Source organism: Tamandua tetradactyla, chromosome 12, assembly GCF_023851605.1.
Source record: "Tamandua tetradactyla isolate mTamTet1 chromosome 12, mTamTet1.pri, whole genome shotgun sequence".
Lineage (NCBI taxonomy): Eukaryota > Metazoa > Chordata > Mammalia > Pilosa > Myrmecophagidae > Tamandua > Tamandua tetradactyla.
In genome coordinates, this window is record NC_135338.1 from 96238185 (window position 1) to 96259685 (window position 21501).

Here is a 21501-nt window from a genome sequence, read left to right on the forward strand (position 1 = left end):
ACCTGCCCCTTCCCCACTTCTGTTATTTGGCACTTGGTGTCTTATCGCCACATTTGTTAAAATGACTGCCACTTAAGAGGTGGCAGGGAGTCAGAAACACAATCTGGAGCAAAGCTGATATTAAATAACTTCCTGAGCCTGGCACGTCTGCCAACACTCCCTCCTGGATCTCAGGTGAATAAATGCAGAGGCTGCAGAAGTCGAGGAGCCAGAGATATCCCCAGTTCCAGCTTTGGAGCCACAGGTGCACTGATCAAAGTGTTCTCCCTTCTCCAGGCTGGAGTTTCTGCACCAGGAAAGCCTGAAGCTTGGCAATTATCATTACCCTCCCTTCCCACCAGGTACACACACACACACACACGCACACACACACACACACACACACACAGCAAAGTGCATGAAACGATGTCTGAAGTGCCCATTCGGGCTGAAAGAGGATTCCCAGTCAACCAGCCCAACCCCACATCATCCAAATAAACATACCAAAACTCAGAAAACTTGAATCTCTTGGCTGAAGCCAACCAGGTTGATGGTATATTAAAACATCTCAAAAAGAGCAGCACCAAGGAAAACACCAGAAAGGCTCTGGCTAGATGCCAGGAGTGACTGGCTACAATGAAGTTAATAGTTGCATGTATCTTTTATCCAGCTTTGACCTCACACCATTGGCCCAGACCAAAAAAAACATTCCAATAGCCATCATCAAACCAACACCCTCAGAGAAACATCTCCAGGCACTAACATTTGAAGAGGAGGCATTCCATTGATGGATCCTCTGGAGCCAACGTCCCCTGACCCAGGTTCAGCCTCAACTGACCCCGAGAGCACCAAACAACTCCCCAGTGGGTCCCTACCATCACCTGCCACTCTGCGATTACCAGCGGAATACACTTGCTGTTCTTCATTCCAGCCACTGGGTGTCACTGCTACCCCCACTGAATAGAAACCATAGAGCAGGGGAAGTAAAATGACCCCACCAAGCAGACAGGATCCTAGATACATTTCCTGCACTATGTCCTAACTTCATCCTCCCTCCCTGGAACAGATGGACAATCAGTGAGTATCCGCCATGTTCCAGACACTCTCTGCGCATCATGTAATTTAATCCTGACAGCAACACTTTCCAATAACGCCTTACTTGGCAGGTGAAGAAAATGAGATCCAGAGAAATTAAGTAACTTATTCAAAGTTTAAAAAAATAAGCAAATAGGAGGTTAAGCATTGGTACTCCAGTTGGATGTCAAATTCCATAAACTTTCTTTCCACTAGCAGTTCAGCCTCCCTAGAGATCTCAGATTCAGTGTTCTGGGCTCTGGTTACATAGAATTGTTTTGTCATGACCCTCAGATGCTCGCAACTGGAAAGAAACCACGTACAGGTCAGACTTTCATCAATGCCACAATCCCATTAGGTCAAACAGTCCCTCCCTTCCTGCAGAAATCATGGTCTAGTGCCCTCTGGTGGCTGAACATGGAACTAGGATGACTATACTCCAGAGGCTCTCAAGGAGGGTTAGAAGGGACTTAGAGATCCACAGTCACTTCCATTCCATTGGATTTCTAAATTATTTCTGCAAAGGTTGGTCCTGGAGCCCCGTCTATGGCTGCCAGGCTTGGTCAACTACATTCACCAGACAGGAATCAGCTAGTGACTGGGAAGCTGCATGGGGCAAGGATAGCCGTAAAACCACACGGGGCAGCATCTGCAGGGGTCAGATGCTACTGAGATGTCCTGGATGGAGATTCCTGGTATCCAAACTCCTGGGGAGGGTGGGGAACCCTCACAAGCTTCTTGTCCTTGTGGCAGACGTGTGCTCAACCACTGTCACTTTGTCCTAATATGGATCCTCCTGGCCCTTCTGCTGCCCACCTTCAGCCTTGGCCCAGGTGCCAGTTCCTGTTGTATCCTTCCCTGCAAGCCCAATCTCCAAAGAATCGGAACGTCACTGCCTAGCACCTCTTAGGGACTCCCCTCATGCCCTCTGCCAGCTCGGCCTCCATGCATGGATCATGGGCCGCCATCTCACTTAACCTTCACATCTGCCCTATTAAAGAGGGTTATAGTTAGCCCAGCTTTTCAGCTGAGGAAGCTTCGGCTCAGAGATGTAAAGTAACTTGCCTAAGCTCATACAGGGACAGAGACAGGATTTAAACCAAAGGTTGTCTGACCAAAGAAGCTGCTACTCTTCCCACCACTCTGAGCTGCCCCTCAAAGAGCCACTGGAAAGCTCTGGCACAGGAGTTGTGCTAACTGCACATGCTGTATTAGAAGAGTGATCTGTCAGAGTGTGAAGGATGAAGGAGAGGCTAGAAGAGGAAGAGATGAGGGCCATAAAAATTATTCAGGCGTGCGTGGATGAGATTCTGGAGTGTGGGAAAGGGAAGGGAGAGGAAAGGCGTGTGAGAGAACAAGCGTTAAGAGTTTTACACACGCATGCGTGCACATTCTCACTGAGATCTTACAGTGAGATTGTATCCTAAGGGGGTTTATAATCTCCATTTTCTAGATGAGGAAACTGAGGGTCCAAAAGGTTAAGCAGTCAGCCCAGATTCACACAGCCGTGAGAGGCAGATGCGTGACTGCGTGACCTGAAGCGGTACTTAGCAGCTGCCACCAGTAAGTGTGACTGTACATGCAAATGACCTCTGGCCCAGCGGGAGGGCTATAAGCATAGCTTCATCCCTGCCCTTGACATGATCAGCCTTAAAAAACACATGAAAAATAAGGAGGGGGGAAAGGACTGACCACATCAGAACTGGCCTGTGGCGGCCCAGGACAGGACCGCAAGGTCCATAAACCCAGGATTCCCCACCCCAACCCGACACAGGCGCACCCGGGCTCTGAGGCTGCTGACCGCAGCAGTGGGGAAAGGCGGGTTCCCAGGCCAGCCAGCACATGGGAGAAGGCGGCACCTGCTCGGACCCGGGCCTGACGGGAGCAGAGAGAGAAGGGCCCAGGGACTCAGGGAAGAAGCAGCGAAACCCAGCTGTCCCGGGGCAGGGCCCGATACTGTGACTGGCAAGGCAGTTTCGCAGCCACCGCTTCACACCGTGACCTCTGAGGGCAGAGCCGGGGTCTAGGGCATTTGAGACACTGACCCGAGATCTCAGCTCTGGTACGCGGCAGCACCTGACATTTAGAGCAGCTGCTTTGTGCTTAGTGACTTCTAAGCCGGGGTATCATCGGACAGCCTGGGGTGCAGAGAGCTCACTCTTGCCGTGGCTGACCCCCACAGCGTAACCACCTGTCAGCTTGTCGGTGTCCCCAACAAGGCCGCGCACTCTCCTTGGGCAGGAACTCCAGCCCACCCCTCCCTCTGCACCCCTCCATGCACGGACCCTCCCTGCGCTCCCAGCAGACCTCGGTCCAGCCTGGGTGCTGTCCTGGTCATCTTGGCGAGGAAGCCACGGGGGGGCCACAGAGACCAGGTCCGCGACCCTCCCCTCGCTGGGCGGAGGGACACGATGGAGGGAGGCCAGTTGTGCTGAGCCAGGCGACGCCCAGGGGAGAGCCCCGCTCCCCACCAAGACCCTCAGCGCCCGCAGCCGCGCGCAGCCCACCCCGCCGCGCCGGCAGCCGCGCCCGCCTCGTGCGCGGCGCTGCCCTCTGGCGGCCACTGCGGGTCTAGGCGCAGACCATCTCGGCAGGCAGGGAGCCAAGTCTTCAGGGTTTGTTTACCAGGACCTCAGACCTGATGGGCACAGGGCACGGGAGATGCCCTTGTGCGTGCGCAGGGCGTGGGAGATGCACTTCTGCGTGCACAGAGACCCCAGAGACACCCAGTTTACCGTGGGAGGCAGCCAGGATTCTGACTGCAAATCTAAGCTAGCTGCCTTCACCCTTTCCCTCTCTCAGCAGGGAGCAGAGGGCTCTCCAAAGAACCACACGCCTCTCCCTGCCCCTGCCACAGTCCAAGGCCCTCGGCTCCCAAGCGGACACCACAGAGGGCAGGGGGGCGGACAGCACAGCTGGTGGCAGGCCCAGTGTTCTGGGCTGGCTTGTGCCAGGAACACACTGGGTGACGGAACCAAGTCAAGTCACTTCTCGGGGGCCCCAAGTTCCTCATCTGTAGAACTGGATGATTTGTCCCAGAGTATTTCTGAGACCCTTTCCAGGTTTAACGATTTATGGCTCGGAGTCTGGATCTTCCCAACCCAAAACTCCTCCCAAGTGTCCCCAGAAACAGCCAACATGGTACTTGATTGTCTACAACGCCCCATCGAATATGTCCCTGTTGATCCCACAGTGACCCCGCGAGGGAGCCAGCCTGGAGATCCCAACTCCCAGAAGTGGCAACTGAGGCCCAAAGAGGTTTTACGACTTGGCAGACGCATTTGGCCAAGCGGCCGCAAAAACGAGCGTTTGCACTAACACCGGGCCCCCCACCCCGTGTTAGGTGCGCTGCAGGACACCCCAGCTCCCTCCATGGGGACAACTGTAGCCATCTCCATGCCCGAGGTGCCCTCCCACAGTTGCATCCCTGCAAGAGGACAGACGATGCTTTCATGGGGAATGGGGCACGGGGGCAGTAGAGGCTGCTCACTTGAAAAAGGGGGAAAGGTAGACCCAGGCAGACTTGGAATCCGCCCTCCAGGAGAGATGCTCTGAACGCCAGCTTCCAGCTCTATACTAGCTGCCCGGCATTTCAGACAGCCGCCCCTTTGCTCTGCATCCAGAAGCAGCCCTGGTACCCAAAGCTCCATCTGGGAGAAGCCACCCAGCCCTCTCCCCACCCCACCCCTCCCATCCAGGCCCTCTCTGGCCATGTGCAGCCAGGGGCACAGTCCTGCTGGCCCTGTCTCAGCCCACAACGGAGCTGGCTGGGACCCAGCCACCAGCTTCCTGAATCCCCGCCAGCCTCAGCTGCCACCTGCTCGATGGTGGGGAACGACCTGGCCTTGAGGCCGTGACATCGGGAGGTGGGCCTAGAGGCATGGGGAGAGGGCTTGGCTGAGGCTCGGCCTCCGTGGAGCTGTCAGTGGGGAAGAGGTCAGGAGAGAGACCCAAAGCCTCCCCTGCGGGTAGGGTCTGTGACTCCTGTGTTGGCCCCCACCTCACCCCAAATGATCCCATTGCCTTCCCTTCCAACCCCAGCCAGGGCAATTCCCACCAGGGAATTTGCATGTTACAAAATAAAGGATCCTCCAGGCCTGCACATCTACCCTTATATTCTATTGCTATTGAGTAGTAGCAGCAGTTAGTCGTCATTTATAACAGTCACACCTTCACGCACGCATGCACATGTGTGTGTGTAGGTGTGCAAAATATTAGCATGCAGAAGAAGGTAGCAAAAGGGTACAGGCATTACGGCTTAGCAGTTAAACCGAAATTGCTCTACCGTTTACTGGCTACATGAAATTAAGCCAATCAAGTCCCTTCTCTGTACTCAGTTTCCCCACCTGCAACATAATCAAGTCCCTTCTCTGTACTCAGTTTCCCCACCTGCAACATAATCAAGTCCTTTCTCTGTACTCAGTTTCCCCACCTGTAATATGAAAAGCAGCACTTATCCCCCGGGTTGCGGGGCGGCCGCAGGGCGGGATGGCCTGTGAAGGGCCTAGAACAGTGTCCAGGACGTAAGTGCACAGAAAACGCTGGCTGTCGCTGGTGACCCTGCATTCCGACAGCTTACGATTTTGCCAGGTATGATACAAAGCAAGGAACGTCAACAGAGCACCACTACCAGGCCATTATTCTCCTCGTTTTACAGATAAGGACGCTGAAGCCCAAAGGAGGGAAGTACTTTATCCAAAGCTAGGGAGGGGCCAGGCCCAGGAACCAGCGTCAGAGCCCCTCCGTGCTTCGGATGTCTGGCTAGGGAAGAAATCGGGCTCAGCAGATGCCCTCTCTGAGTTTACTTCTACTTGGTGTGGGCCACGGGCTGCAAGGACCCTGGGACTGCCCGCCTCGTCTAGTGGCTGCCTCCGGGGACCCTGAACTTGGAAACATCACCCCAGAGGGAGACAGTCACAGGGGAGGCTCTGGCTTTGACAAAGTGCCTGGCTCAGGAGCCAGGGCGGACCAGGAGAAGGCGGCACCTGCACCAACAGCGGGCACCCTCTCCAAAGAAGGGAGGTCTCCAGCCACCGCCGGCCTCGAGAGGGAGGAGCTGCCGCAGCGGCCCCCTAGCTCTGGGTGCTGCTGAGTCCTGCCCTAGAGCCGAGGCACATCTGAGGATCCTAAGGGCCCCACAGGGTAGTCCAGCTCCTGCTTTGGTTTCTCGTCTAAGAGAACCTGCCAATGTGTCTGGGGTACAAGGGTTGTTTGTGTTCCCCAAAGTAGAGTCCCGTGAGGCTCTGAGAGGCAGAGGACTCCAGCTGGTCCCTCAGCTGGTCACCAACAGGTTTCCATCCGGCCCCTCTTAGACCCACTCGCCAGGTCACACAGCCACCCTCCACCCACGCCCCTTAGGGACGCACACTCCCACCTTGGGAGGGAAAACCTCTCCGGGTGAAAATACCTCTGGTCCAGCCGAGCGGCCAAGGGCCCTGGGGAGAACGGAGCCTGGACCAGAGAGGAGCGGCGGCGAGAGGAGCCCCAGAGAAGGGCCACGAGACTTGTGTTCTCCTTCTAGATCTTTCCCTCTGTGCATCACAGAGACCTAAAGTTGTGCTGCTCTGCTCCGTTCATCTGTAAAATGGGACCAAGACCCCCTCCTCATGCACTGCCGGCAGCTGTCGCAAATGTAAAATCAACAGCTGTTAACTGGAAAGCAGGATGTAAACCAGCGGCGAGAACCCTGTTAACAGAGCCGGAGAATCTGCAGCCTGGGGACAGAAAGGCCAGCCCTGATGGCACGTGGAGGCTGCGTTTGAGACCAACCCACAGGAGGGACAAGTAGGCATTGGGAACCTGGCAGGGGGCAGAGCTCCCCTTCTCCACCCAGCCCGATGCCTGCCCCCCCGTTAATCAGCCCCTCCTTGGAGCAGAGCCGAGAGGGGAGCCAGGGGGCTTCAGGATGGCCTCTCCTGCCAGCAGGCCATCTCCCTCTCCAGCTCAACCCTTCTGTTGCGACAACAGTAGGCACCAGATTCTCAATTATGTAGGCTTCGTCTACTGACACATTTTACCTGATAACCCCAAGTCCTCGCATTAATTATATTCCATGCTTCTACAGCTTCAACCCATATATGAAACATTCCTTTTTTGAGGTTAAAAAAACAATCTGCAGGACAACCCCTCCCTGCCCTGAGCTCGGGGGGGTGGGGGGGGTGGTCAGGCCTCTTGGGAAAGGCTGGAGCCCCAGGCGCTCTCAAGGGTGGCCCCCGCCTGGGCAGGCACAGCCCTGGGTGGAGGGCGGAAGCTCTCCAGAGGTGGGGAGGGAAGGAAGAGGAGAACGGCCAGGGCCAGGGCTGGGCTGACAGCACCCTCTGCCCTCTCGCCCGCCCTCCCCTGGGGACCCCAACCCTCCGGAGGCACCCTCAGACGCTCTCTCCAGTGGCCCTGCAGAGCCCGCGGGCGGTGCTGATTGGGGCTGGGACAGCCTGTGCCCAGGCCAGGAGGGACATTCCTCCCCGTGCCTCAATTCCCGGTTGCATTAGGCTCAGAGAGGCTCCGAACCACTAAAAAGGCCACAGCAGGTCAGGGCAGAGCGGTGGTGGGCCCCACGTGTCCCCACTCTTTCACCAGCCCTTCCCTGCCACCGAGGGAAGCTGGAACTGGGACCCGGCAGCCCAGTAGGAGCCACCAGGCAGAAGACATGAGACTGGGGCCCCAGGCAGGCAGCAGGGACGTGACAATGCTGGCACAGGCCATCCCATCAGAGGGCTACAGGCTGCCCACACGCCTGTCCAAAGGCCAGCAGAGCTGGGGGCCTGGTCCCTCCCCAGAGCCGGAAGGAGCCAGTAGATAAGACACAGCAGAGCAAGGAGAGAGCTGTTTCTCCCCAGGGAGACAGCTCAGGCCCCTCCCTTCGCTTCACAGGGCAGGCAGGGGCACCTCCCAGGACCCACCCACCCCAGGCTCCAGGCTCAGCTCTCTAGGGGTCAAACATGCTCCAAGCTCTTGGCCAGGCTGGGCTGGTTTTGCCCAAAGTGTCAAGTTCTCGGGCCCACTGGAGCTGCAGAGCTGCTGTCCTGGACCCCAGGGTACACAGCCAAGGGCTGACCCTGAGGCCACCAGCAGATCCAACCTCCATGGCTACAGGGTCCCAGCTTTTGGCCTGGAAGGACCTCTTCCCCCAGGACTGTGACCCCCATCCCACGCCTCCCTTCAAGGCCCCTCACTTCTCTGCCTACCTCGCTCAGGCCTAGTCCAATACTGGGGCTCTAAGCACCTTCCTAGGGCACTTCACTAAGTCCCGTGACACCTGACCCTCACCTGCCCAGATCCTAGCTCCCCTTGTTTGGTAATCATCATGCCTGGGTCTCCCACTGATCCTTAGAGAGGCTGAGAATCAAGGGCCCAGCACAGCAACCAATGCCCCAAATGACCAGGGAGGGCCGGAGGGGAGGGGAGGAGAAATAAAGAGGCCAGAGCCCACCAAGTCAGGGACCCTGGGGTGCTGGGAAGCACCTAGCTGGAGGCTCCTAGTGCCAGCCAAGAGCCCAAGAGCTCGGCAAGCCTGGAAGCCATTACCAAGCACGCTGGCCCAGGTAGCACACAATGCCATCCTCTCCCCGTGATCTTCCTTCTAACAGCCCCCCTCCAGCCACCGCCCTCCTGCCTTTGTGATGTCAGCGCCGGCTGGGTGCGGTGCCCTGGCCCCTTCTAGGTATGGATTCCAGGGATCAAGAGCTCGGGGGGCAGAAGGCTGGGCCTCCTGACCCCAGAGGCCACGAGGGAGGCACCTTAGGAACAGTGGGGCTCTCGGCGCCTTGCAGCTGATTTCCTCCCAAGCCTAACGGGGCAGCCAAACCAGGAGACCAGGCACCTCCTCAGAGGAGCTCTCAGCTAGCCAAGCCCCGGAGACGTGCCCAAGCGCCCCCACCACCCCACCCCTGCTCCGAGAAGCAGGACCACAGACCTTCCTTTTGCAGTTGCCCCTCTTAAAACTCAGGGGCAATGAGTCTGGCACCAGAGGGAGGGACCTTGGGACACCACTGTCCAACACAGGTCAGCAAGCCTGGAAAGAGGAGGGGAGACGGAGGGGTGCAGGTGGCCCCAGAGCTACCCCCAGACCCCCTTATCTGGGGCTGTGGAAAATCTAGCTTCTGCCCCCAGCCTCTTCCTCACGCCCAGAGAGATAGCCCGAAGCAGCCTCCAGCCCCAGGAGCTTCAGGCTGACGGAGGCCGAGGCTCAGCGACTCGTCTCTGCTAGCACCGACACCTGAAGAATGCTCACCCTCCAGCACAGCACGGATCTCCATGCAGGCCGCCTCGGGGCCCTTTCCCGCCTGGCGGCTCCTCGCTGCCCGCCAGCCGCTGCCTCATGCCTGCACCCCGTCCCGGGCAGCCCTGTGGGGTAGCAGGCCTCGGCTCCGATGCTGGGTGGGAGACCAAGACGCTAAAGTGGGCTCCACCATGGGGCTGCAGCCTCCATGTCCTCAGGCGTAAACTAAGGAGGGTGACAGCTGCTTCCCAGGGCAAGCACGGTCCCCCAGCTCTCTGGCCTCAGGGATGGAAGGCTGGGCCCTTCCCAGGTTTTGTCAATAGCAGCCAGAGATATAATAGGGCACTGGGGAGAAGATAGGGCAGGAAGGGTCATTCCACCATGACCTCTGACCCTCCCCCACCTGCCACTCCTCATGCTCCTATGGGAATCCACCTCCTTCACTCTTAGGTATTGGGGAGCATTCAGGGAAAGGGCTCCTAATTCCAGCCACAGAGTCAGAGTCCTGGAGCAAGGATGGAGGGCACATCCAGAGGGACTCTGAATCTGCTCCCTGCAAGACCCCCGGGGCCCCAGAGGCAAGAGGCTAGCCCAGTCCCCTCCCATCAGGGACCTTTCCAGCAGCCCCATCTTGGGCCTTCAGCCTGGAGAGACCAACCCAACTCTTCCCTATCAGAGGAGCAACCCCTCCGTGTGGCTATCGAGAGCCTGCGTGCTTGTAACCAGGCCTGCCTCCCAACAGCTGCCCACAGCTACGCGTCCTTCCGTCAGAGAGCAGGCCGGCCGACATCCACGCTGCCAGACATCCACACTGGACACAACAGCCCACCTGGTCCCCTAGGAATTCCGAGGTGGGCTCCCGAGCCCCTGAACCCCCAGCTAAGCCGTCCCCATCCCCTGGCCCCAGCCTCTCCAGTGTATTTCCAAGTCGGAATTTCCCTGACAGTCTCACTCCGGACCCTCGTCCCAGCATCCTTCCACTCTGGAATGCTGTGGCCTGCAGGGAGTCAAGGCAGCCTCCGGTCCAGCCTGCTTTTTCTGCCCTCCTCCCTGTCCACCACCCCCCATGGCCGTGCAAAGTGTCATCTCGGGCAGGGTTGAAGGGTGTCGAGAGGGCGAACGGCAGGATGGCAGAGTGGGGATAGGGGTTCAGCTCGCCTACTGGGGTAGGAGGCAGGGACATTTCCTGGGCTGTGCATTTCCTTCACACTGTTGGCTACACGAGCTCCAGCAGGGGTGTCCATCAAGCCAAGGGGGCCCGCAGGCTTTCGGGAAGGGAGGGCCAGACCACGATTTCTCGGGCACTGGGGCCGAGGGGTGGGGGGGGAGGCTGACGTCTGGGGGAGCGGCGCCAATGACAGATCTGGCCCATCTCGATTCCGCCCGAGGGGTAAAAGGCCTCCCCAAGTGCCTTCCTCAGATCCTGGCCCCGACTTCATGCAAACCCTTCTCATCATCCCACCCACTCCCAGGGTCCCCAAGGGGTGGGGGACCTCAGGGGAAGGTAGCAGGGAGCTACCCCCAAGGACAAGAGCAGGGCCATCCCCACCCTTCTCCGGGCTGGCAGGATGGGAGGGGGTCCCGTGGCCTGGTGGGCTTCCCAAAGCCAAGGGGGATGTTTGAAAAGATGGGCATCTTGGCAAGACCCGGAGCTCCTGCTTTCTCCCCCTTCCATGTTTCTGCCGCTCCCGCCCCATGCTCACTAAAGGAAAATAAAAGCAGGCCACCGCAGGGCTCACTCGAACAGGCAGAACTAGACAAATATCAGTCAGAAGTTCGATTTTCCTAATAACGGAAACGCATGATCATATACGCCCCCCCCCCTCCCGCCCTTCCCTGAAACGTAGGCTCTCTCCTCTGCCTGCACCCTCCTAGCTCGGAATTATCCGGAACAGTTAGCAAGACCCCAACAGGGAAGGGATCCGTAGGCGCCCAGATGCAGATGAGGGTGGGAAAAGGGGGTGCCTCGGAAATGCCCAAAATGGGGTGGGAGAGGGCGGACAGGAGGGAAGGGGAAGAGATGGGCGTCCATGACAGCCTCCTCACGTCCAAAGTGTCCCCTCGAGCAGCCAGCTCCCAACTTGTTTACTTGTCAGCATGTTTTGCTCTTCCCAAAAAGGAAATCGCTAACCGCCTCGGCGGGGTCGCGAGCGGTGCTTATCTGTCACCTTCCCTCTCGGCTAAGCGCCGCCGCCGCCGCCTCCGGGGAAGCGAACCTCGTTACTTTATTCCACTTGAGCGTGACCAAACTGTTGCTATTTAGTGGGGGGCAGAGAGCCCGATCCGCACCCGCCACGGGGGCGGCGTGCCCTGGGCGGGCTGGGGCGGGGGGGCTCCGCCGAGAGGAGAGGCACACGCGCGCAGCCCGGGAGCACGCCTCGCCAGGCCCCGAGACGCCGGGAACACGCAGCCCGCGAGCACCTCCCGAGCCACGGCGAGCCTGGCGCGCGCCCGGCGGGCAGCGGGCAGCGGGCAGCGGGCAGCGGGCGGCGGCGAGCCGGGGCGGGAGGGGGAGGCGGGCCGGGGAGCGGCCGCCCGACTTACATGGAAGTGATATTCCTTGAGATGTCCGTGATGTTGACGTTGGCGTTTCCATTGCTGTTCCCTGAATCCTGCCCTTCCAGGAGGGGGAAGAGGTTCCCATCGTCCGGCCGCCGGCAATTGATCTCCGTCTTGCTGCAGACACAATTTGCAGGGCAAGCCAGCACCGAGCCCACATAGTCCAGCCAGACGCTTCCCAGCAAGAAAATCCGCCAGAAACTACACTTGGCTGGGCAAAGAGAGACATCCATCTCCGATCGCTGCTTCTAAAAAAGAGGAGGAGGAGAGGAGAGGGGGGTGGGGTGGGGGGAGTGGGGAGAGCAGGGGGGGGAAGGAAACAAAGACAGCGAGGGAGGGGGGAAGGGGGAGGGGGGGCCTCTGCCTTTGAAACGCCGAGCGATCAGATGCAAAATCCTTCAGCGTCTGAAACCATCGCGGCCGCCGCAGCCGCCGGGCGGGAGCCGCGGGGAGCGCCTAGTGGCGCGGTCTGCCGGGCATGGTGGCCGGCTCGCCGGTTCCGGGGGCTCGGGAAGCGAGCAGCTCTCTCCGACTCCGAGACTTTGCAGGGTTGCAACAGACGGTGGGGAGGCAAAAAGAAAAAAAAAAGGGAAAAAAATGGTGCGAAAGTCACCAAGTCCCACCTACTGGGCAGAATTAAAACGGACACACCTGCAAAACACTCTCTCTCTCTGTGTCTCTCTGTCTCTCTCTGTCTCTCTGTCTCTCTCTCTCTCTCTCTCTCTCACACACACACACACACACACACACACACACACACACACACACACCCGGAGCCCGGGGAAAAGAGGAGGAGGAAGATGCAGTCCGAGCTGCAGCAGCCGCCGCGAATGGCTCGCCGCGCGCCTGCAGAAATGTGCGAGTGCTCCGAGCCTTACGAAACGCACGGGTTATCGGAGCGTCTTTCACGGCTCCCTCCTCCCCTCCCTCCTCCCCCCACCTCCTCCTCCCAGCCTCCTCCCCCCGCCCCTCACCCAGGCTGGGAGCGGCAGAAGAGCGGAATCTCCCCCTCCCTCGCTCCCTGTCCCCCCCACACACACCCTCCTCTCTCCCCTCTCGTCCTCTCCCTCCTCCCTCCCCACCCACCCACCCACTCGCCGGCTCGCTCCTCTCGCCGGCACCGCCAACCGCAGCAGCGCAGCCGCCCGCCCGCTCCACGCCTTGCGGCCCCGCGCCCGCTCGCCGCAAGCCAAGGGGAAACCGAGACGGAAGGGAAAAAGTTGCAGCTGGGATTGCGAGGGTCGGGGCCGGGGAGGGGGAGTCGACGAGCCGGCCGCGCCACGCGGAGAGGCGCGCTCTCCTTCCCACTTTTTGGCCCTCGCGCTGCCCGGTTTTGCTGCAATCCGGCCCGCGGGAGGAAGTGAAATGAGCGCGGCCGAGGGGCCCGGGGAGCGCTCCCGAGCCCGGGGGGGGCGGGGGGCGCAGGCTCGCGGACGGCGACGAGGGGGCCCCGGAGCGCATAGGGACCCCGGAGAGACACCCGGAGCCAGGGAAGGGGGCGCGGACGTGCGGCGCTCCGTTTGAACGACACTCATTTCCGTGATCGCGAGTCCGGGGAGCCGGGCTCGGCTGGGAGGGGCCCCCGCGCCTCCTCGGCGGTGCTTTTTTGCTGTCGGCCTCGGGCGGCCGGGAGCGGGGAAGCAGGGACCGAGCGCCGAAGGAGCTGCGCGGGGGGAGCCGAGGTGGCCCGGAGCGAGCCGCGCGTGCGGGAGAAAGGGCCAGAGAAATGGAGGCGCGAGGGGCATTTTTTGGCCAACGCCGCGCCAGTGCGGTCAGAGGCCGGCTTCTCCGGCTCGGTTCTGTCGGGCGCGCTGCGCTGGCCGCCGGGCGAGGGGCGGGCGGGCTGCTTTCCCCGGATTCGGGGGCGCCCTCCTCCCCTCCCACACACAAGCACCCCTTCCTGGTAGGGGCGCAAAGCAGGTGCAGCCCTGGACGCGAGCTCAGATCCTGTCGGGAAGAGGACAGGGTTCCCTGTTTTTTTGCCTTGGTAGGGATTTTTTTTTTTTTTTTTAATGAAACGTTAGGATGCCAAGTGTGAGTTGTTGGCCGAGAAAACCCGCTGTCAGGAAGGAAAAGAAAGGGTTAGGGGACTTAGAGCAAGCAGACACACTACGGCATTCACACACAGAAGAAAGCTGGGCTCTCCTCCCCTGGCTGGGGTAAGGGCAGCGAGGAAGCAAAATACGTTGAATTCAGCCGCATCCAGTATCTGAAAGGCTTCTCCCCCGCCCCCCTCTGAATTCCGATGCAGGTCATGCAACTTGCAGGCGAGCTGGGGGAAGGGGTGTGCGGGTGCCACCCTCCTGCCCCAGGCGCAGCCACCGACAGGCCGGGCGCCTGCCAGTGGTACTGTCGCTCGGAGTCAACTTGGAAGAAGAAAAAGAACGAAAATAACATGCCTATAAAAGGCAGTTTTCCTGAGTTCCCATCACACTCTGCCATCCCTTGGCCTCAGTGAGACTTTCACCCCCTGTCGCCATTATGGCCTTGTCCCCAGACTGGCATTTTGCCCTCCCACCAGCAGGAGGGGACAGAGAGTGGAGACCTCCTTGGATTCTCAAACCGGTTTCAACTGCCCTATGCCAATCGCTGGCACTCGTAGTCCACTCGGAACCCCCTGGCACTTCCCGTGCCATGCTGTGATGGGTGTTGAAATATCTGTTCAAGAGTCAGGGAAACTGAGGCACGGTCAGCGGCACTAGCCTGGCCTTTGTGGGGAGGTGACAGGGTAGAGGTGGAAACCTTTCTCCATCCTGTCCAGAGGAGAATACATAAGCAGGAACTGCCAAGTGGCTTTACCCAGCATCAGCTCACTAGCCTAAAATTGTTGTGGCTTAAAGATACCCAGCATTCCTTTTTTTTTTTTTTTTTTTTTGAGAGCAAGAGAGACAGAAAGAGATAAGATTTTTAACATTTCCAGTAAAGAAGGGGCGGCGTCTGTAAATCAGAGCAAATAAAAAACTTGAAAAACCCCTTTGGAGATGGTAAAAATGCAGACTGTGAAACAAGCGGCCCTGACAGAACCAGAGTTCTTTCATCCTACTAGCAAAATGGGATTAAAATGGGATGTTATGTTTATGTTAGAACTTAAGGTCTGTGCAGGAAATGGTAGCTAAATTGGAAGAAGGCTGTTTTTAAAGAGAATGATGGCCTGGGGATGGGGAGAGCAGAGGTCTAACTCTGAACATGGACAAATCACTGCAGCCATCTGCACCTTGGTTTCCACCTCTGTGAAATGACTCGGTTGGAGCAGATCCTGGCTACCCAAAGGGGGGGCCTCTGAGCAGCAGCATCCGCGCGCCCGGCAGCGTGTTAGTCAGGCAGCCGCTGAGCCCCCACCCCAGACCTACTAAACCAAGATGTCCATCTTCACAAAATATCCAGGCCATTCATAAGCACATCAGTTTGAGAACTATTGAGATGGTTCGCAAAGTTCCTTCTAACTGAAATATTCTCTAATTCTACATGGACTTGAACTGGAGGAATTACTGGGAGAGAAAGAGGGGCCAGTGCATTGGGTTCTCAGAATATTTATTTAAGGAAATATAGACTGGATATGTTAGATGCAAGGACCTTGTCAAAAACAGACCTGTGAAGTTTCACTACAAGTTCAAGAGGATGGGGAGAACTAACGGCTCACATGGCCCACAGAAAATACACTTCTTTTTCAATTGTTGTTACTCTCCAAGGCAGGCCAAGTGTGGGGAGTTGAGGAAGCAGGAGAGGGTCTCTAGCTTAGAGACCCTCCTCTCCATCAAAGGGTTCCAGAGCATTTGGAGTGCAGTGTCTTCTCTTCTTAGTCTCCCTGTAATGTCCCAAGGAGGGATGCCTGTCACGTCGTCCAGACTTCCCAGTCTGCAGACATCACAGGGTCCTGGGGACATTTATAGGCCAGCTCTCGGCAACCTGCCAGTCAGGGGATAACTGCCCTCTCCCCAGCTCCTTTGCTGCCCGCTGGAGCTTTAGAAATGAGGCAACTTGCCAGTGTACCCCCTGCTGATCAGTAAGAGGCAGGAAAGGGCAAAGGTTTTCAAACAGAAAGTAAAACTTTGGAGACCCATTACAGCTGAGCAGACAGACCGAGGATTTGGAGAAGATGGGAAAGTTCCCAAGATTCAGATGTAGTTTCCCACCAGTCAGGGGAGAGTGGTGATCCAACTTTCCTGTGACTCAGAAAAACTGAACACATGTCGCTATCTGAGCACTGGAGAGTTCACCTGACTGCATGCTCGGGGGAGTTCCCCAGCAGCCAAACGCCCCTCCCACCCAGAAATGGAGGGAGTGGGCATTCAGAACACAAGCACCGGCATGCAGCCTGGCCCGGGCATCCTCACCTCCCTCTGCTGCAGGCACCTGCTGACTCTCCAACCCAGCCTCATCCCCTCCTTCAATGGAACCGCACCTCTGAGCCGGTGGCCATGTTATTGGGATGCAGGCCAGACCCCAGGCAATTTGGATCGACCCATCCTACCCTACTCTTAAGTCCAGTAGCTGTGCTGCACAGCTTTCTAGTTTAAGCAGAAATATGACTCACTGCCCCAAGTCTGAGCTGGGAAAGAAAGCGTGGTACCTACCAGTGGTGACTGGGATGGAGGGGGGCGGGATGCAGGGGGAGATGAAGGGAAGACTGGGCCCTAAAGAACTTATTGCTGCAAAGAGCTCGCTAGAGCTGGCAGGCCTGGGCTAGAGCCTGGGGAAGAGGGGATTTCCCAGGCAGCCCATCCTCAGGATGCACGGTTGGTAACAGGTGGCCATATCCAGAAGGCCAGAGGCCAAGGAGGGAATGTGGAGGATGAAAGCTCACCCATACAGGGCAGGTGATCAAGCACCAAAGTGATCCCAGAGAACATGGAAGTCCAACCACAGGCGGCCCCTGTCAGGATCCTGTGACTCAGATCCCAAGATCTTGGACACACACCTGCCTGGGAGTTAGGCTACTTGCCAGGGGCAAGGAGCTCCTTGCCCCTCACTCGTGTGCCTTTAAGGAAGATTTCTTAGGGGAGCCCTAGACTCCCCTGTCCTGCCCTGGCAGGGGTGTGCAGGAGGGGTTGGCCCTGAATGACAGATTCATAGCATCTCTGGGTTGGAAAGGATCCCAAGAGTCACTGGACACAACTCCAACTGCTCACTCTGCCCCCTTCTTGAATACCTTCAGTGACAGAAAGCTCATTACCGCCCAAGGCCTCCCACTCTTCTCAGACAGTTTTATTCTTGGAGATCTTTCATTCTTTAAATAAGTTTCCTCCCTTGGTACCGGTACTGCCACCTAGAGCCCCAGGGAAAAGTCGAACCCCTTTTCTACCAAAAAGTATGGAGGCCACTGTCCTCCCACCTCTTCTCCGAGCAGGGCATCCTCTGTTCCTTCCCTGTGCTTCAGAAGCCCAGCTTTCTCACCCTTCCCGACCCTGGTCAGTGGGATGCGTTCGGGTTTGTCAATGATCCCTTTAAAAGGCAGCTCCTAAGCCACAGAGGCTTCAAGGTTCTGTGATGCAGCTGCCCCGGGACTAAACATGGTGTCACGAACAGACCGGCCAGTTGAGTTCACCACCTACCAGCCTCTGAACTGGGCAAGGCACTCTTAACTCTCTGTGCCTCAGTTTTCCCACCTGCAAAGTAGGGGTTCCACAGTGCCTAACTCACAAGGGTGCCGTGAGATGACACCGTGAAGCACTTGGAACAGTGCCGGAAACATGCAGAGATAACTTCCTTGAGCCTGGCGTTGAGGTTTGCAGAGGCCCAGCACCCCCGTTCACAGACACCCTAAAACACCACCACCCTCAAGCTCGCCCTACGAACGCCCCCTGGCAGTTCGGGCGCCAGGCTGCGGGGCTCTCCCTGGCAGCCCGCACCCCCCGAGGGTCTCGGTCCGCTGCCCGGCCCTGGCGGCACTGAGTCGCGCGTCGCAGGGCAGGGGCCGCGGTCCTGGGTCCAGGACGCAGGCTGGGAAGCGTCTTCTCTGGGAAGCGCTGGTTCCCTCGGCCTCTCGCTGCTCCTTGTCCCGTCGCTGGCGGCGCGCAGCCCCTGCTGAATCACCCTAGCCCCGGGCAGCTGTACCGAGCGGCCGGCTGAGCGCAGCGCTGTCCCGGATCCCGCGCGCACAGCGCAAGGTGGAGGGAGACGGCGCAGACGCAGCCCCGATGGGGCCCGGCGGGGCAGGTGCCCGGGCCCTCCACAGAGCCCCGCTGGCGGGATAGGGGGGCCCGGGAAGAGGCTCCTCCCGCTCCGTCGGCCCACCCCCCTAAGGAATGAAATCAAGGCACTAGGATTCATGCTTCTGCGGAGTCGGAGGCGTGAGCGCCCGCAGGAGGTCAGAAAAGGCTCCAGCAGCGCCAGAGCTGACAGAATGGGGGACGGGGAGGTGCCGGGAGAGCTGACCTTTCTCGCCCTGGGGGGTGCACCCACACCCCGTCGTGTGCACAGCCGCCCCCCCCCCCCCCCCCGCTTCCCACATCAGCGCTCACAGCCGCTTCTTCACCACCTCCCTTTGCAGCATGCCCAGCCATTTGCCTGTTGACTGATCAGAAGGCAGAGCCAAGGCGGTGAGGATGGGGGGCCCGGGAGGACAGGCGGGGCAGAGAAGTCTCGGCACCTTCATGACCCCAAGGCAATGTCCCCCTGCTAGCAGCTTTTTAATGTAAGATCCTCGAGACCAGGAGCTTTGCCTGTTTTATTTACTGATTCACCAACCTCTTAAAAAGTACTAGGAACAAATAAAGGGTCTGTACCCATAGTGTACTTGTTAATAAGGGTTCAATGTCTGCCATTTCCCTGGACTGTAAGGCCCACTGTGCGGACTCCAAATATTTTGTGGGTGATCTAATAAATCTTTCACTGCCTGAAATCCCATGGGTATCCAAGAGAAGAGTTTCAGACTGGGGAAAACTGGAACACTTTGAACTGACTACTCTCCCAAAATTACACTTTCTGATACAAACTTCTCCCTAAGGGGACAAACACGAAGGTGCTCCCAGGAACACAAAGGTAAGACGCCCCTGCTCTCAGCCCCAAAGCCAGGAGAAGCTGGGAACAGCAGCTTCCAGAGCAACGCCCGGTCACCTGGGTCCTCGCTAGTCATTTCCTCCCGAGCCTGGGGCTGCGGGGAGCCTGCCCAGGCCCAGCAGAAAAAAACCAGGACGATGGCCCCTGACACCCAGAAGCCAAGGTCTTTCCATGCAGCGCACTCTCCCCTCCACCCCTCCGGTAACCCACTGCCCTTAGCCCGTCAAGCCCACTCCTGCCCAGCTCCTGCCTCCGCCTTCATCGCCTTGCGCGGCCGCTCTTCCCGCTACCTGCTCGTTACTAAACATCCTGGGTCACATCTTCCCCCTGCCCTGGCTCGGAGCCTCTGGCTCAGACCTGCAGAATAGGAGCTTTCAGACTCAGCACCGCCACTAATTCGCTCATTTATTTATCAAAAACCTGTTGGCGGGTAGGCCACGGTGGCTCAGCAGGCAGAGTTCTCACCTGCCATGCTGGAGACCCAGGTTCGATTCCCAGTGCCTGCCCATGCAAAGAAAAAAACTATTGGGCTGTGTCACCATGGGCATGCTACTTCATTTCCCTGGGCCTCCACTTCCTCCTGTGTACCACGGGGAACCCGTGACCACAAGGGTCAAATGAGATGACAGATGGAAAGCGCCTCACGGACGTTAAAACTGCAGACACGACAGCCGCTGGCTCCTGCTAAGCAGGCAGTGGGCCCCAGGATCTTTGCACATTCCACTGGCATTTCATACCTGACCCATCTGCCCGATCAACCTCCAGATGACCTCAGGGTGGGAGAAACGCCAAGACACTTGCCTCCATCCACACAGGACATTACGTTCTCTCTGTACAGGGCCAACTACAGCATGAGCTTTAGCCCCAGCACCTTCGAGCTGTGTGACCCTGGGTTTATCACTACATCTTGCTGAGCCTCCCTCCTGACCTGAAAAATGAGCTCATAGATATGGCTCAAGGATATTTCTGAGGACTTGACACATAGCAATTCTCCCTTTCCTTCTTGCTCTTCCTTCCTGCTCTCCTTCACAGGGGTGCCCATTCTATTCCAGAAAGTTCAACCCCCATTTTAAGATACTCACAAACTCCACTCTCCTTGCTTGTTAGAAACCAGTCTGGTTTCTATTTCTTTAAACAGAGCAGAATTCCAGCAGCCCAGAGGGCCTGAGAGGTAATGCCCCAGCATCATCAGCCCTGGAGAAGAGAAAACCAGACGCTGGCCAACATATTTGGGACTGAAAGCAAGAAATCACTAATCTGCTCCGATTTCCTCTGGCACTGACAATTGCTAGGAACAGCACACATGTGAAAGCCGGTAACGAGAGCAAATGGAAAACCAACAAATTAAATCTTATTTGCTGAAACCCTAGTGTGGGAATTTGGGAAAGCATTGTATTGGGGGGAGGGGGCTTGGAAGCCATGCTCGCCTTTGGAACTAAAAGACAGCTCCCTCCTACGGGCTTTCTGCTGAGCCCTCCTCCTCCCCAGCCCACAGCACCAGCTGCACCGCCTGGGGACCCAGGGAACAGGAGCCCAGCCCGGGGAGTCACGGGAATGAAGGTGGCAGTGGAGAAAGATGCAAACCAGCCCTGACGAGCCTTGCCTGGAGGCTGGGTCACATCCAGAGACTGGGGGGAGGGAGGGGAATGTGTAGTGGGGGGGGGGAGGGGGTCTCAGAGGCCCGGCCTCGCCTGAGGGGCAGAGACACCCAGTCACCCGCTTGGATGCCCTTTTCCTGGTGTCACGTTCTAAGAGTCATCCTCAGTACAGCGCAGGGGCCCATCCCTGCAGGCAACCTGCTGGGCCACTGCCCCTGCACGCCCCTGCGGCTGTGCTTCCCCAGCTCACAGGGACAAGTCCACACCCAGCCCTGCGCTGCAGGCAACTGGAAGGGTACCTTCCAGGGCTGGTCTGGGGTTGATCCTCTTTCCTGAGTAGACTTCGCATTTGCTCTGGGGTTCAGTGTCCCTGCTGTGTTTAGGTATAGCAGGTATTATCCGGAGGCTGCACCCCATACAAAAGGGGAGCTTCGCCCTGGGCCGCAGCACACCAGCTTCTGTGAGATGTGTTCCAGAGGTGGAGATGAGCAGGATGGCGGTGAGACATCAGCGGTAACAACTGCAGCCACCATGCATTGACTTTTCCATGTGCGTCGGTTGTCCACACTCTTTACACGCACTGTTTCATTAACGCCTCACTAAAGCTTTGTTCTGCAGATAAGAAAACAGAATCAGAGAGGTTAAGTCACTTGTCCAAGGCTACCCAGCTGGTATGTGACAGAGGCAGTTTCAAACCCAGGTCTCCTAACCTCTACCCAGAGCCACTTCTCACAGTAAACTGCCCACCAGTAAGCTGTAAGGAAAGGGGGGAGGGTGCCACCTCTGCAGGGGTGGGGAGAGGATCCTGAGCCTTTGCCCAGGTTGTGATAGGGAGGGGGGAGGGAAGACCCAGCTGTGATCCCTGCTCCAGGTTGGGGCTAGGGCAGCTTCTGAGCACAGCACTCCATGGGCAGAGGGTGGAGGATGGACGCAGTTAGTGTGCAACCTACCCCATGGGGGGTGTCACTAAACGCCCCACTAACCCCTTCTTAGAAGAGACAGGCACAGCCTGCTCTCTGGGAAGGGCAGGGATTCTAGAGCTACGCATCCTTTGCACCGCAGCTGCCTTGAACG

General features: G+C 58.0%; 1 protein-coding gene and 1 long non-coding RNA gene across 7 annotated transcripts in view; one reads left to right on the plus strand and one right to left on the minus strand.

Moving 5' to 3' along the window:
* NTRK3 (neurotrophic receptor tyrosine kinase 3) overlaps positions 1-12094 on the minus strand; it is a 357528-nt gene extending 345434 nt beyond the window's left edge. For 4 of the 5 annotated variants that reach the window (XM_077124142.1, XM_077124141.1, XM_077124146.1 and 1 more), the window contains exon 1: positions 11816-12094. In XM_077124142.1, coding sequence (XP_076980257.1) covers positions 11816-12063 — 248 coding nt within the window. In that variant the 5' untranslated portion in view covers positions 12064-12094. Of the gene's footprint in view, positions 1-8577; positions 8636-11815 lie in introns of those variants that run through there. The other variant, XM_077124144.1, reaches the window with a different exon arrangement.
* On the plus strand, positions 8704-20184 carry LOC143652502 (uncharacterized). Of its 2 annotated transcripts, none has more exons than XR_013160730.1 (3): positions 8704-9054; positions 9163-10122; positions 19968-20184. It is a non-coding gene; the product is annotated as an uncharacterized LOC143652502 (long non-coding RNA). The 2 variants fall into 2 exon arrangements; XR_013160729.1 differs by lacking the exon at positions 19968-20184 and adding an exon at positions 11896-12105.
* Positions 20185-21501: the final 1317 nt, after the last annotated feature.